General features: G+C 44.7%; 1 protein-coding gene across 6 annotated transcripts in view; it reads left to right on the forward strand.

Annotated features, from left to right (window-relative positions):
• sema6e (sema domain, transmembrane domain (TM), and cytoplasmic domain, (semaphorin) 6E) overlaps window positions 1-16,191 on the forward strand; it is a 130,594-nt gene that overhangs the window by 99,806 nt on the left and 14,597 nt on the right. For 5 of the 6 annotated variants that reach the window (XM_024385820.2, XM_024385819.2, XM_024385821.2 and 2 more), the window contains 12 exons: window positions 1,008-1,098; window positions 1,363-1,485; window positions 1,787-1,875; window positions 2,648-2,865; window positions 3,817-3,948; window positions 4,143-4,298; window positions 5,122-5,295; window positions 5,635-5,772; window positions 8,006-8,083; window positions 10,778-10,836; window positions 11,220-11,270; window positions 13,875-14,039. In XM_024385820.2, the coding sequence (XP_024241588.1) occupies window positions 1,008-1,098; window positions 1,363-1,485; window positions 1,787-1,875; window positions 2,648-2,865; window positions 3,817-3,948; window positions 4,143-4,298; window positions 5,122-5,295; window positions 5,635-5,772; window positions 8,006-8,083; window positions 10,778-10,836; window positions 11,220-11,270; window positions 13,875-14,039 (1,474 nt within the window). The remainder of the gene's footprint in view (window positions 1-1,007; window positions 1,099-1,362; window positions 1,486-1,786; window positions 1,876-2,647; window positions 2,866-3,816; window positions 3,949-4,142; window positions 4,299-5,121; window positions 5,296-5,634; window positions 5,773-8,005; window positions 8,084-10,777; window positions 10,837-11,219; window positions 11,271-13,874; window positions 14,040-16,191) is intronic. The other variant, XM_024385823.2, reaches the window with a different exon arrangement.

Raw genomic sequence — 16,191 nt, forward strand, 5'->3', positions numbered from 1 at the left:
GAGAAGGGCAGTGGGGTCAGGAGCGGGTCTGTTAGGGTGAAGGGGATTGGATTGTCGGTGTGGACGGGTGGAAGATGTTTTATTTTGCACAGAGTGCATTTTCCATGTAAATTGATCGCCAACAAAACACTCTGCCCAATGAGCCAGCTGGATCAAAGACAGAGGTTGTGTGACCAGGTGGTAGTTAGACCAGGAAGTGAAAACCTGTAGCCTCTAGTCTAAATCACACTGTATTGAAGCCCCAGAACCATGGTTAAGCAGACATATCAGAGATATAACAGCCACAGTAGCATTGGTGGATGTCTCACTTGGAGAGTGTACCCATAGGGAACACTGAGCAATGACACAGCATTAAATATAAACACACATGTTGACGGCTGTCACTGTGTGTGTTTGTGAAGGCTGGTGTGCTGGAGCTGCCGAGAATGACCTCTCCTCCGGGTCGCATTCTGCCACTCCCTCCCCCCACCCCAGCGGGATTCACACGTATTGTCTGAGCCGAGGTTTACGACCTTGTTAACGGTGGGGCAGGAATAGCTGCTAAAGATCTGTGGTTAGGAGATACTGTCTCCTCACAGTGCTGCCAGAGTAGCAGCCATAGAGCAAGCTGACAGGAGTGTTACTCCTGACCTTTTGACTTCACTGTTGTTACAATGCAGTGTAAAACGTACTAAATAAAAGGTATCTTTATGACACGTGTTCCTATTTATTCATCAGGATTGACTAGAGGCTCATTCTGTCCATGACTTTAAGGGGTCGGCAGTTAGCCGTAAAGCTAACCTGGTATAAAACAGAACAATACTCAAGTTTGGACTGAATCGATTTTTCAGTAAGGGGGAAATATTAAACTTAACAACTGCAAACAATGACCTAGTTATTTTAGTTGAGGTTTTTCAATATAAGCTCCGTGGAGTATTTATTTTTAGTTACACTCCTATAAATAGCTTTATGAAGTACCCCCTTCCCTCTCTGAGTCCCCTCTTCTCTTTCGTCCCTCTCTCTCCCAGATGTCCACACTGGAACAGGACGGTGAGGAGGTGGTGGGTCAGGCCCGTTGTCCCTTTGAGTCTCGCCAATCCAACGTCGGCCTCTTCGCTGGTGAGTTGCTCTGGACAGAGACAGAGAGACATGTCAGATGGGGCAGCAACTTGATCAGTAAACCTGCCCTCAATCTTGCCAATTTGCCAGTGACATTTAGACATAGTTCACACAGTGTCATTGAGAGCATCACAGCCCCTACATGAAATGTAGCCAAGAGATGAAAATACACATTGGGAGGCATGGGTTTCTAGTCTTCACTGCAATTGTGTTCATTTGAAAGAAAGCACGCCTTTCTTAAATTAGTTATTTTGTTCCTCTCAGGTGGCGATTTCTACTCGGCCACCATGACAGACTTCCTGGCGAGTGATGCGGTAATTTACCGTAGTCTGGGAGAGAGCAGCCCGGTGCTTCGTACCGTGAAGTACGACTCCAAATGGCTACGAGGTGAGCACCTGGCCTTGGCCTCAGGTCTTAATTTGAAACAACTTGTGAATTTACCTTCCTGAATCTTCCTCAATCTTCCTTCTGAATTCTTCTCAGTTTTGCATTGCCACGAATCATGAAATATTTGTATACACTACATTACATTACATATTAGAGTGGTATTTCATTCTAAATCAATGTGTGGTATCCACTTGAGTGATGTTTCCTGCCAAAACACTGACTGCCTAATGCATTATTATTGTGAATACCAAGTAGTACAGTCAGTTCTACTGTTTCATATTTCTCCCTTTTGTCTCCTCAGAGCCTCATTTCCTCCATGCCATTGAGTACGGGAACTATGTGTACTTCTTCTTCAGTGAGATTGCTGTGGAGTACACCACACTTGGCAAGGTACGACAGTTGTAATTCAAGGGTCTGAATATTTATGTAAATAATATATCTAATTTTTTATTTAAAAAAATGTATAAAAATTCAAAAACTGTTTTCGGCTTTTCCATTATGGGGTATTGTGTGTAGATTGATGAGGATTTTTTATTTAACCCATCTTAGAATAAGGCCGTAACGTAACAAAATGTGGAAAAAAGTGAAGGCGTCTGAATAGTTTAGTGCCACAAATAAGGGGTCGAATAAAATTTTTTTTAAACGTAATAGTTTCCTGATCTTTTTTTTATCCCCCTCAGATATAGGACAGACACTTCAAAATAAACTTCCTTTTTGATATTTTTGGGGGGACTATCTGTTGTTCCATGTAGAGAATCTGCTATTCAATGCATTTGTATGGGCTAATAGCAGTAAGCCAAATTCCATTTTTCACCAAATCATTTTTGTATATATTTCTTTGATACTTCAAGGTGTCTTAAAATTCAAGATCAAATAGATAAATGATCCTTCGTATGACCTTAAAACAATTCCATATAGCTTAGTAGAATCCACCCTTGTTTCAACTGTATGTGTGATATGTGCTGTCTGGAGGGGTAGAGAACACAAAACTTCTGTTGTAACATATGGACAATAACGTTGGATTGTATTGGATAGGCTGCAATGTAATGTCAAATGTGAAACAATGTCATGTCATGACACTTATGTTACTGAATGAACACAAAAGGAATTAGAATCTGTGGAAAATCCTATAAAGATATTCCTCTAACCCTCCCCCAATCAGGTTGTGTTCTCCAGAGTGGCTCGTGTATGTAAGAACGACAATGGAGGTTCTCCCAGGGTTCTAGAGCGTTACTGGACGTCGTTCCTCAAAGCGCGGCTCAACTGCTCGGTGCCGGGCGATTCCTTCTTCTACTTTGACGTTCTGCAGTCGCTGACCAACGTGCTGCAGATCAATCACAGACCAGCCGTGCTGGGGGTCTTCACTACACAGGCCAACAGGTCAGTCACAGTACCAGGCAGCAACATGACAGACGGCCATACAGATATACAGTACATACTCATACAATGAGTATAATGAAGTTTTAATGTACCTCTTTTTATAGAAAATATAAATAAAAAAACAGCCATATGCTTTCACAGAAGATAATGCTCACGTTTGCAAAAACCTACCCCTTGATATTGCATATTTTTAAAAGCCTATTTTATAAGATTGTTTTTTAATATCCTATACAACCTTGGGCAGCTGTCTTGAATGTTTTTATAGTTATACAATCCATTATACCCTGGGTTAATATGGGCCTTTCCCATTTTTTAAAATGTTTTTTTATTTCACCTTTATTTAACTAGGTAAGCAAGTTGAGAACAAGTTCTCATTTACAATTGCGACCTGGCCAAGATAAAGCAAAGCAGTTCGACACATACAACAACATAGAGTTACACACATAGAGTAAAACAAACATACAGTCAATAATACAGTAGAAAAATAAGTCTATATACGATGTGAGCAAATGAGATAAGGGAGGTAAAGGCAAAAAAAGGCCATGGTGGCGAAGTAAATACAATAGAGCAAGTAAAACACTGGAATGGTAGATTTGCCGTTGAAGAATGTGCAAAGTAGAAATAAAAATAATGGGGTGCAAAGGAGCAAAATAAATAAATACAGTAGGGGAAGAGGTAGTTGTTTGGGCTAAATTATAGATGGGCTATGTACAGGTGCAGTAATCTGTGAGCTGCTCTGACAGCTGGTGCTTAAAGCTAGTGAGGGAGATAAGTGTTTCCAGTTTCAGAGATTTTTGTAGTTCATTCCAGTCATTGGCTGCAGAGAACTGGAAGGAGAGGCGGCCAAAGGAAGAATTGGTTTTGGGGGTGACCAGAGAGATATACCTGCTGGAGCGCGTGCTACAGGTGGGTGCTGTCCATGACAGATGTCTCTGTTGTTTTCCTCATCAGTATAACAGGCTCAGCAGTATGTGCATTCTACATGGACGACATTGAGAAGGCTTTCAACGGGAAGTTCAAGGAGCAGAGGAACAGTGAGTCAGCCTGGACACCCGTGCCTGAGGAGCAGGTACCCAAACCCAGGTAAGACCAACACATGTGAGTGGGAACTTTGACTGCCTCCGTCCAGACATATTTACTTTATTCCAGTGTAAACACTGTCAACAAAAGTTTGCATCTACAGTATTATATTCCCTCACTGTGAGTTCTTAGTAAATCTAGCCCACTGACTTTGAAACTCCACTGACTAACTTCTGCCCCTCCTCTCGGTCTCACAGACCAGGCTGCTGTGCCGGCGACGGCTCTGCTGCTGCCTACAAGTCGTCCACGACCTTCCCCGACAACACCCTGACCTTCATCAAGAACCACCCCCTGATGGACGAGGCTGTTCCCTCCGTCAACCACCGGCCCTACTTCACACGCACAACCAGCAGGTAACTACAGCAACAGGGTGGATGGAGGGATGAAAAGATGGATAGATAAAAGGGAAAATTGATGGGTAGAAAACTTGGTCCCTTGTCTCAACATGAAAAGCCCATTAAATATAAAAGTTTGACGCAGTCAGGATGAGGCCTTCCATAACACCACATCAAAGATAGACCCAAAAAGGATAGGGCCTCCCCAAAATTATAGATCCAACCGGAAGGGGTCTGTGAAAAGCTGAAAAGCACATCAATGAAAGACACCGTCCGGGTGTGGTCTACCAGACTAACACAGGAAATAGCGCCAGTGGCTCATTAGAAGCCCAGCCATGTAGTGGTGCTGAATGTAGAATGGGTGTCAGAGGGCTGTCAAACAGCCACCTAGCTCGGTCCCCTGCTGTGACTTACATGGTAAAGCCGAGCCAGTCTGACAGACAACCAGGCGTCTTCACACAGCGGAGGGAAGGCACGCTGTCTGTCTCACATCTGCCTCCAAACGTCACATCTGCTTCAGAACTCTCCCGAGACGAGCTGAACAACAGAACTTTAACGATGAATACCTCACGTTGTTGAGTCATTTAGCTAGCGTAGTGCCAGTCAGTGTGATGTTCTGAGTAAACAACATGTCATCAACTTGTGTGGGACTGAAGGAAAGTTGAGAGCAGCTGTACAGTGGTTTTACTTACAATAGTGTCCTGCGTATTCTTACACAGTGTTGTCACTTTGCAGTGCATGCACACACTCCGACAATAATCTTTAAATGCAGATGCTTTGTCTCTTCGGAGGTATCATTATGTTAACCCTGAACCACAACCCTGTTGTTGTGTCCACCCAGGTTCAAGTTGACCCAGCTAGCAGTGGATACGTCAGCTGGGCCCTATAAGAACCACACGGTGCTGTTCCTGGGGAGCGAGGACGGCAGGGTACTGAAGATCCTGGCCAGCACGCAGCTCAACGCCTCCTTCAGCACACAGCTACTGGAGGACATTGATGTCTACAACCCCACCAAGTCAGCCTCCCTTTCTCCGTTCTTCTTCATCTACATGATGCAAACGATCTGTTTTATAATATAGTGCACTCCTCTCATAATGTTCACTTTTATTGGTTCAGCAACAAAAGAAGTCATTTTTTTGCCCGCTGTAAGAGGATAGTTATTGTATGTGATGCTTCCAAGCAGAGTCCACTGTAATAAGACAGTGATATGTGTTGTGGTGCTGTTAGTACGTGTCCTGAACAGCTTTTCAACTCCACTCTCATTTGCATACAGTCTCCCAGGGTGCTGTAGTTGTCGCCATCCAGCATAAATTTCGGAAATAATGAGACGTGTTTGTCGTTTCCCCTTTCCTAGATGTAATGTCCGCGGAGAGGACAGACGGGTTCTGGGATTGGAGCTGGACAGGGAACATCACGCTCTGTTTGTGGCCTTCTCCAGCTGTGTGGTCCGAGTACCTCTGAGCCGCTGCAATGACTACGGCTCCTGCAAGAAGTGAGTGATACCCCGTCCATTATATACAGCTAGTACCGCACTGTTAACAGTTGCCAAGTGTGTGTTAATATTGCTGTGGAATTCCAGTTTTCATGCGTTTGCCGCTATAGAGGCTTCCTTCCCCCAGTGCTGCTATGGTGATGTGAAGTTACACGTGTGACATACAATCAATCATGTCTCTATTGTGTTAATGTCTGTACGTTTGTTAATACCATGTGTAAATCTGTGTTGTTTTTGTCACACTGCTTTGCTTTATCTTGGCCAGGTAGCAGTTGTAAATGAGAACTTGTTTTCAACTGACCTACCTGGTTAAATAAAGGTGAAATAAATCTAAATTAAAAAATGTTGCTGCTATCGTTTATGTCAAATTGTGAGTATGCAACAGACTATATTCACAATATGAATCACCAAGGGTTTAGAAGCCGACGTTGCTATGAGGGCAGTGAAAAGGACTTCCTTGCAGTCAGAGCAACTGCTGGAGGGGATTTGTTTTGTCAGGGATGTTTTGTCCGAGCTAGTATACTCAATCTTGTGTCCTATTTTGGGGTTGTGGAGGAATGTTCCCCCCCGCCTCTACCCAACCCCCCAAGAAAAACATTTGTGTTAAATTTGATACAGGGACGTAGCATGCTAAACCCTCATTGTGAGCCTTAGAGAAGTGCTCAACAGCATTTACGCACAAATTGGAACCAGCTGATTGGCTGCAAGCCAACCCACGTCCAGGGTTTCAACGCGACGACGAGGAGAAGGATAGGGCCTGTCTCACTTTAGAGGGCTTAAAGCCCCTCCATCGCTGGATCACTCCGAAACAGCCCAGCGCACCTCAACCAGGGATTAAGGGCCCCTTAAGCCCCATGATGCTTTGCAGGGGTCAGGTGTCAGGCCCATATCCTCCTCTCCACACTCTCCCCATCTGTCTGCCTCCAAATTAGGTTTGGTTGGTTTGGTCTGTCTCTCCACCTTACTGTAGCCTCTATCTTGGCACAAAGCAAAACGGTTTTTCTATCTCTCGCTTCTCGCTGCAGCTGCTGTTTCTATTAGGTTTCAGCAAAATGGATATGATTCAGACAGCAGAAACACATTGAATGAAATATATAGAGAAAAGAGATTTAGTGAAAAAGATGGCAAAGGGATATCAAAAGTTGTGTGAAAGTCTCAACCCTCTGACCCACACAATGTTCATAACATTTTAATTTCCCCCCTTTTTAGTTATTAAAGCACAGTTACAAAATGTTGTCACATTTGCAACTGTTTTGCCTCAGTACTAGGTTAATGAGAACCTCCAGAAAAGGTCGGCTGTAACCCCACAGACCCGTGGTGATATTCTCAGTATAGAACAGTAAGACAGCAAAACTGACAAGCCACAGGTAGGAAGGAGACATCGTGAATTTACACCATTGAGAGAAGAGAGATTAGACATGGTGGACCTTCCTTCCAGATAGACATTTCCTAATGAGTGGTTCCATACAGAGCTATAGATATATACACAGCTCTAGTGATCCATAGGTGAGAGGAACACCTGTGTCTTCATCATGTCCTGACAGGCACAGAGAAAAGGAGCCAGCAGGAATGCTTCAAGTCTCCCCTACAGATAGGGGTCATTACCTTTTAACTCTGACATGTTGTCAATGCCGGTCTGGTGGAGACTCCTCCACTCTCCCGCTCTACACAACCCTCTGTGTTGTAAACCATGTTGAGCATGACTGACCTAACTCTCAGTCCTCATCTCTGGCTCCCGACATCTCTTCTACGTACTGGCCTGTTAGTTGGGCTGTGTCACTGAGTCCATGTCCAAGACTGCCTCTGGCTACCAGACACCCAGGGGGCTCCAGACACCCAGGGGGCTCTCACCAAACACTGCTGTCTGCAGCCTCACAGACCAACAGCCAGTCACACTACGTTGACCATCTCTCATATTCATCTCTGCCTCTTTCTGAGCTCCTAGATAGGAGAGTTACAAGCTAGGCTCACTCTGCAGAAAAATTGAAATGGCAGGTTTTTTCTGTGTGGTAAAATGACACCCTTGCCTGATCTGTTTTACTTCGTCTGGTGTGACTGTGGCCTGTGATGTTAATGAGACACTCCAGAATATGGGGGTGTTGTTAGGTGAATAGATATCACATGTCACTTCAGGTCATGCCTCACAGAAGAGTCTTCATTAAAATATGTATTTGGTCTCTTACTTTTTGATAGTATTCACACACCGAACTCTGACTGTCTGTCTGTCTCACAGGAGCTGTCTGTCCTCGAGGGACCCTTACTGCGTGTGGCAGAGGACTGGGAGCTGTGTCACAGTGGTGTCCAGATTCAGGTGAGTCACAGATGTTGCGTAAGGACCACCCCACCACGCAGCCAATTATATGACAGCAGGTTAAGAGGCCAAGTACCAAACCCATCCCTAGCCCCTACTCCTTGTTTTGTTGAGTACTATGTGTCAAATATTAGTGTTGAGTCTTCGATCAGAAAAATGTAACATTACTGACCATTTATCATCATCAAATGGCCATAGACATGACCTTGCATGAAACATACAGTAAATGAAGGAAGTAGCAGTAACTTCATAGTACTCTGCAATCTACTTCCTTGTATGCTTTCAATAATCGATACCTAATCTGGAGTTTGACTTGCCCAGATTGTCAACGTGATGAATACGGCCTCTAAAATACAGTAAAAACATTGGTCCGTCGGCTCCATTTCACATATAGGACGAGCATCCATCTTGTTTATTTCTATGTGGCGGACATACATCACGTCTGCAATCACTCGGAAATGAAACCCCAGATACCTGCTTGGAGGGGCCGTGCGTCACTTGGGGTGGGACTGAAAGGCATCGATCAAAATGACCTCAATGTAATTTACTGATCCATTCTGATGAACTCGAAGGAAGCCATTTGACACTTAGAGCTATCGACTGGCTCAGCGTCAGCACCAAGCAGGGTGTGTGTGTGCAAACAAAAAGCCAATCAATTCCTCTGTCTGAGACTCCCTCCTGACCCACTGTCTTTTTCTTTCTGCACTGTAGCATGGAATCGAAAGTAATGCTCAGCTGGGTGGATTTCAATCATGTCGTGTGTACCTCACTGTCTTCCGAACGGAGGGAGGGAAGGAGAGAGGTAGAGGAGGAGAGGCAGTAGAAGGCACTATTTCACCTCCTATGTTGCCTCCTGACACTCAGGGACTGGGCTGTCGCTGTTCCTCTGATTTTCAGTGTGGCCTTAAATCACTTGCTGTAGGTATTCGCCTCTGCAAACATGGGCTGTAAACTTAGTGTGGATGGGTGGACAGGCATCACAGTAAAGGCAGCTGCCACTATCCTAATAGTCATATGGACTGCTTCAAATGGATTATTCAGCTGGGGATTGACTTATTGCATATCCTGTGATTGGCCACCCATGGGTTTTATTTGCCATAGCTTCACAGCCAGACGTTAATGTAATATTCCAAAGGTGTGTATGTGTGTGTACGCGTGCGTGCGGCGGCGGTGTGTACGTGCTGGGCAGGTAATCAGAATTGGACTGAGGCTTGATTTATCACATTTTTAACCAGCGGGACAGTGCCATGCAGCAAGCCAATGGAGTGGAACCGAAGAGATTGGCAAATATTATACATGCAGTCAGTAGAGCTATTACGCTGTGCCTGCTCTGTCCACGTCAGAGAGAGAGAGTGATATGGTGTGAAATAGTCAGAACCCGAGCATGGCCATGCCTCCAGAACAGATGCAACAGCTCATAAAGGCTGTAATGGGGCTGGACCGGAGAGCAACATCCCCCTTTACTCTCTCCTCCCTTACACTCTCGCTCCAGAGGTGGCATAAATTCTGCCGGCTGCTTTTGGGGGGGCGGGTGAGGTTGAGCCAGAGGTGAATTGTTTCCATGGTTTCCTGTCTCCCTCCCCTCACTGTCAGCGCTTGGGGACGGCGTGCCAAAGAGGCCAGTCTAGGACTCTCTCCGTGGCTCTTTCTCTCAAACTCTCAGAATAAATAAATACATTAATAAAACAGAAAGGGAATGGAGGCATACAGTAATACTGGTTACTAGTTGTGGTCCACATACACGGACACACAATCACGCAAAATCCCCCCAGGCCGACCTATTCACTCACAAACAAACCCACTCTGCTGTGGTAATACAACTAATGCTATCGGCTGTCAGTGGGCCCACTGCTGAGCATGGAAAGATAAGTGAAGTTATTATTTCTCCCCTCTGAATTCCCTGTTGTATTTTTTCACTCTTGATTTGCTCACTGGGTCTGTATTCACTCATCTAGGCCTGCTTCTCATTTAGATGTAATTTGTTTTTTTGCCGCGCCTGGAACGTCTGTTTTGTGTAGATGTGTGTTTGATTGCCCGCGCGAGCAAGTGTGTGAGCGCGTGTTTGCGTATGTGTGAATGTTCATGAGTATTTACATCTGTTATTTTCTTTGATTGCCTGCTCAGTCGATACTGTGTCGTAGAAGATTCAGTGTCATTGATGTTATGTTCTGCTTGACTAAGGGGACACTCACTCCACTGTGCATCAACGCAATCACATTACTCACCAGGGGGAATGTATGATTTCTGAATGTGCACAAGCCTTTGATTCATAGAAGAAAGATGTCCAAGAAAGTGTCCAATGCACTGGAGCACAACCAAATGTAAATACATACTAGAGGTACTAAATGTGTTGCAAGAATGCAATGTTTCTTTTGCTGTATAAGTGGAACCAGAGAACAGAGTATCATCATGGATGCAACTGGTGGGGAAACATTATTCTTGCCAGGTGATAGCACCTCCACACATCCATTTGAATTTGGACATTAACAAAACAGTCAGCCTGACCTTGCAGAGACAAAACCAATGAAATGGTTTTCTTTTGCAGCACCATTTATTTAAGTCTTTGTCTTCATTTTGAAAAGCTTGACAATGTACCCAGTTAATGAAAGCGGAGGTTGTGTTTAAATGGTGAAAGAGGAATGACACACACGCTGACAGGCCGTTTTGTCCTCTTCTGTTTTTGTTTTTCCTCAGGGGCGGATTTGAGCAGGATGTGGAGAACGGCTACCCTCACTACCCCGACAGCTGCCACGGTAAGGTGGACCAATCATCTGTTCTTAATGGCTCTCCACTAGATGCACAGAGCCATCATAAAAGCTCTTTCACAACAAGCGAAGCTTATCAAGTGCATTTAATTGTCCAAAATGATACAGAAAAAGTGATTGCCATACTTGGAGAGTGATAGTACAATGAAATGAATCAGCAACTCGGTACAAGTTGAAGTAGCCTGTCATTTCCTAGCTGAAGAGTACCCCGGTGGGAATTTTGCTCTCAATTGTCCCTTGCAGATGGGCACGTTAAACAAGCAGTCAATTATACATTTAACTAAGCACAGTTTGAGTATTTAACCAGTACTCAGACTTACACAATGTACTGTTCTGTCAATATGTTTGTTGCTTTCCCTTTTCTTCTCTAGACGTCCTGGCGACCACACGCAAGCAAAACACTCTTGCTGATTCAGCATATGGTCAGTTGACATTTCTTTTACATTTCTCCGAACTGTCTGAGGTTGTTAGCGAACAGGCTAACGCTAGCAAAGCCTTGTAAGCAACATATCTATTCCCCTTTTTAGGACTTGTTATGCAACACGAGCAGTTCAGGAGAGTTTGTTGCGTAGAACAGCAACACCACCTCTCTCACCTCAACAGCTATCTTTAATATTTGAGCTATTGTCCAATTCTAGTCGCGACAGCAGCACCAGCATGGATGTTTGACAGGCTAGCAGCGCCAGTTGCCAAGCTGCCCACTTCCGTTTATCAAGGAGAATCATCATCCCTGTAACGCTCCGTTACTCCCCACTGCCTTCCCATAGAGCAGGGTGGCTACAGAGCTCAGCGGCTGGCAGCAAGCATATTGCTAGCTCTCAGCTGAGATGTAGTCTAATGTAGCATTAATAAACAATTACTGTGGAATTATCTTTGAATTATGATCGTGACATCCCTGGGCCATGACTTAATGATTGTTTTTTTTTGTCAGAGAGCAGAACTGTTTACTGCTCTTATTTACGTAGCTCTGGTTTTCGGTTAGCTGAGTTAGTGGGTTAGTTAGTTAACTAGTCAGGTAGTTAGTCATACAATTGGTGAACTCATTCAGGCTCACTTCTCTCAAACTTACTTGTCAGTCTAATTCAATTGGGAATCCACCATTTTCCCCAAAAGGAGTTGCTGGTAAAAAAATAATAATAATTAGCCCTTTGTCACCTTACAAATTATCCATGGGTACTGATGGTGGCTGCTTTTCCCTAGAAGTGATAAACACAGCATTGAGACCATCTTAGTGAGAGTTGCTGGCCATTATATCTCAACAATACCATCCATCCAGGGTCCAGTCCAGCCTCTATCTACTTCAGAACACAAGCAATACTTAGCCTCAGACCTCCACATTCCCACAATGCCTTTGTTCTCTGTATCCTCTCTGCTGGAGGAAGTGCCGCTCAGTGGGCAGTGGGACTAGATGAGCGACCCCACTGGCTAATTCTGCCCGGCGATTACTCCATCCATGCCTCTGTACTCTGTTTGAAGTACTTCACACACTGCCAGACTTCAGACTCAGACTTGCAGAATGACAAAAGCCTTTGAGTCCAAACTGAAGAACAAGGTTTCCCCACAATAGAACACCCCATAATGTTGAACAATGCCATTCTCGCTGGTGTGCATTGGTTCCTAAGTCCTCTTTCTTACTATTCCCCAGAATGGAACAATCCCATCCCATAGAGAAAGCAGCGAGAGACAAACACCCAGCAGTGTGGACAGTCAAATCATTCCCCATTGCATATTGTGCTTTTCTCCTTTCTTTTCTCTCTGGAAAGGAGAAAGCAATGTACACACACAATGTTGATAAATTGAACTAATAATGTAGCCCTGGAGCTGTTGTCTGGCATCCCAAGCCTGAACTCCCCCGGTGTGCCGTTTTAATTTGCCTGGCGCAGTTGGTGCTCTGACAGGGCACCTTATTCAGAGTGAAAACTATCAACTGGCATCGAGAGCGGGCCTTTCACTTTCAATCTGGGCTGGCACCCTCCAGTATGCTAACATTATGGCCGGCTTATTAGCGAAACGTCCACGTCAATAGCGGCGTGCTGCACACAAGGCCTCAAGGACATCCACTGTCAGAGAATTAGGAAGACACTCATGATGGTTGTTGTGATGATGACAGTGCTTTTTCTGCCAGGTCTCTCACAATACAGACCCGTATTGGATCCACAGACTCAGACACCGCATAACCCCACAGTACCAGTACAGATCCTAATTGGATATGTTGACATTGTCACATTTTCCATAAACATTGTCACATTTTCCATAGACCATTCCCTATGTAGGTTAGACGGTAACTACCTGTAAAACAGTTTAGTGAAGCAGAGAACCGAAAGTTGCTGTAAGTCATTATCTACCATTACCTCAGCTACTGGTATCTATTTCAACTCATCTGTCAAACTACTTAGTAAAGAAAATCGGACGTGAAAGGTAACTGTATATCAAAGTTTGTATGTGCTGGAAGAGTCCATGCACCAGCTGGTAGCATCCACAACAACAGGGTTTTGCTGTGTAGAATGTGCTGCAGTGCCAGGTGCAAGAGATTCCTCACTGGTTCAGTAACAAAGGTAGCCGGTTTGGAAATCTTAAGGCCGGCACTGCAGCCAACTCATGACCATATTGGCCCTGAGTGTTTTTCTCCAATGTCTCGTAATTTCTGCAACGCCTGAATGTTTTATCTATTAAGGGCATTAAACAGTGGGAAAAATGTTGGTTCTAAAGCGCTGAGTCATGTTGCACCTATGGAGGAGTGCTTTATGTGATGTATAGGCTACCTACTTTATTTATTGCAGTCATGGATTCAGTTGAATTCTCTTCAAAGCGCTCTTTATGTTAATGTCCTCATTGTCATCATCAGTTTAACAGTAATTATGACAGTAATCTTTTTTTCATGCTGGATTTACATATATTTTTCTCCAAGGTACAAAGAATCCTTCCCTTGTCATAAAACAACATTATATTTAGGTGTTTTTGTGTGCTGCATTTCCATTTCACTAACGGGTCACTTTGTTACCCCTCCCCCACCTGCACAACAACAGGGAAGACCACACCCACAACAACCGCCAGCACAACCAATCAGGTGGCCCCATTCCCTAAGGTGGCAGGTGACCCTGAAAGAGGTACAGGTCCTGATGGCAGACCTCCAGTCCCAGTTGGGGACCAGGGGTCACCTGACTCGGAAGCAATCAGTGTGGAGATGGAGGGTAAGGAGGTGGGGTGCCTGTCTGCTGAACTTTGATCTGCACTGGATTGCATTGATGGGCCCTGAAGCTTCACTGCACACTACTAACCAAGATGAGCACTAACACTCTAATCTCTGTGTGTAGGACACTAGACATTTAACCATATATCCACTCACTTAATGAAGCAACCATGAGTTAGAGAGGCTTAATCACTTAAATAGATACTGCATTGGATCCAATTAACTCTTCCAAACAATGTCCTAACAAAATGACTCCTGCATGTCTCCTCTCATCTCTTATTTAGTCCATCTACTAGGGTAGCTTACTCTCCGCTCTCCAGCGGGACACACTTTAACAGTCACACACGACCAAGCACGTCTTCTCTTCTCAGGCTGTCTAGAGCGCTGCTTCCTGAATGTCATTCCCAGATTACTCCCAATAGGAAACCAACTGGAGCTCCTAATATTCAGCAGGATGGGAAGACTGTTCATTGATGCTATTTCCTTTAGCCCAGGCTCTCCTTGCTGCGCTCCTCTGGCGCCTTGTCAGGAGTCCATAAATCCTTGCTAGTGATGGGTTCCATTCAGGCCGACAGAGTCTCCGGCTGCAATGATGAGCCACTCAGGCTCAAATGAGAAAAGCCTGTAACAAATAAATAACCAGCAGCTGGCAAGCGTACAAGGGGAAACCGTAATAGAAACTTGGGCAACGCAATCTATTTCAGCATGGGCTAGTGTCGCCTGGCTGCCGGTTCAATCAAAAGCACGGGGACCTGGCTGATAAGGCGAGAGAGGAACTGTTCTGGAAGTAACAGCTTGGCAGTTCCAAGGAAGGCCTCTCTCTCTCTCTGATGCACCCACACACTGTACTAGCTATAGGACACACATATGTGTATATACAGTGGGGCAAAAAACGTATTTAGTCAGCCACCAATTGTGCAAGTTCTCCCACGTAAAAAGATGAGAGAGGCCTATAATTTTCATCATAGGTACACTTCAACTATGACAGACAAAATGAGAAAAAAAATCCAGAAAATCACATTGTAGGATTTTTAATGAATTTATTTCCAAATTATGGTGGAAAATAAGTATTTGGTCAATAACAAAAGTTTCTCAATACTTTGTTATATACCCTTTGTTGGCAATGACAGAGGTCAAACGTTTTCTGTAAGTCTTCACAAGGTTTTCACACACTGTTGCTGGTATTTTGGCCCATTCCTCCATGCAGATCTCCACTAGAGCAGTGATGTTTTGGGGCTGTTGCTGGGCAACACGGACTTTCAACTCCCTCCAAAGATTTTCTTTGGGGTTGAGATCCGGAGACAGGCTAGGCCACTCCAGGACCTTGAAATGCTTCTTACGAAGCCACTCCTTCGTTGCCCGGGCAGTGTGTTTGGGATCATTGTCATGCTGAAAGAGCCAGCCACGTTTCATCTTCAATGCCCTTGCTGATGGAAGGAGGTTTTCACTAGAAATCTCATGATACATGGCCCCATTCATTTTTTCCTTTACATGGATCAGTCGTCCTGGTCCCTTTGCAGAAAAACAGCCCCAAAGCATGATGTTTCCACCCCCATGCTTCACAGTAGGTATGGTGTTCTTTGGATGCAACTCAGCATCCTTTGTCCTCCAAACACAACGAGTTGAGTTTTTACCAAAAAGTTCTATTTTGGTTTCATCTGACCATATGACATTCTCCCAATCTTCTTCTGGATCATCCAAATGCTCTCTAGCAAACTTCAGACGGGCCTGGACATGTACTGGCTTAAGCAGGGGGACACGTCTGGCACTGCAGGATTTGAGTCCCTGGCGGCGTAGTGTGTTACTGATGGTAGGCTTTGTTACTTTGGTCCTAGCTCTCTGCAGGTCATTCACTAGGTCCCCCTGTGTGGTTCTGGGATTTTTGCTCACCGTTCTTGTGATCATTTTGACCCCACGGGGTGAGATCTTGCGTGGAGCCCCAGATCGAGGGAGATTATCAGTGGTGTTGTATGTCTTCCATTTCCTAATAATTGCTCCCACAGTTGATTTCTTCAAACCAAGCTGCTTACCTATTGCAGATTCAGTCTTCCCAGCCTGGTGCAGGTCTACAATTTTGTTTCTGGTGTCCTTTGACAGCTCTTTGGTCTTAGCCATAGTGGAGTTTGGAGTGTGACTGTGTGATGTTGTGGACA

This window comes from Oncorhynchus tshawytscha, linkage group LG23 (genome assembly GCF_018296145.1).
Source record: "Oncorhynchus tshawytscha isolate Ot180627B linkage group LG23, Otsh_v2.0, whole genome shotgun sequence".
Lineage (NCBI taxonomy): Eukaryota > Metazoa > Chordata > Actinopteri > Salmoniformes > Salmonidae > Oncorhynchus > Oncorhynchus tshawytscha.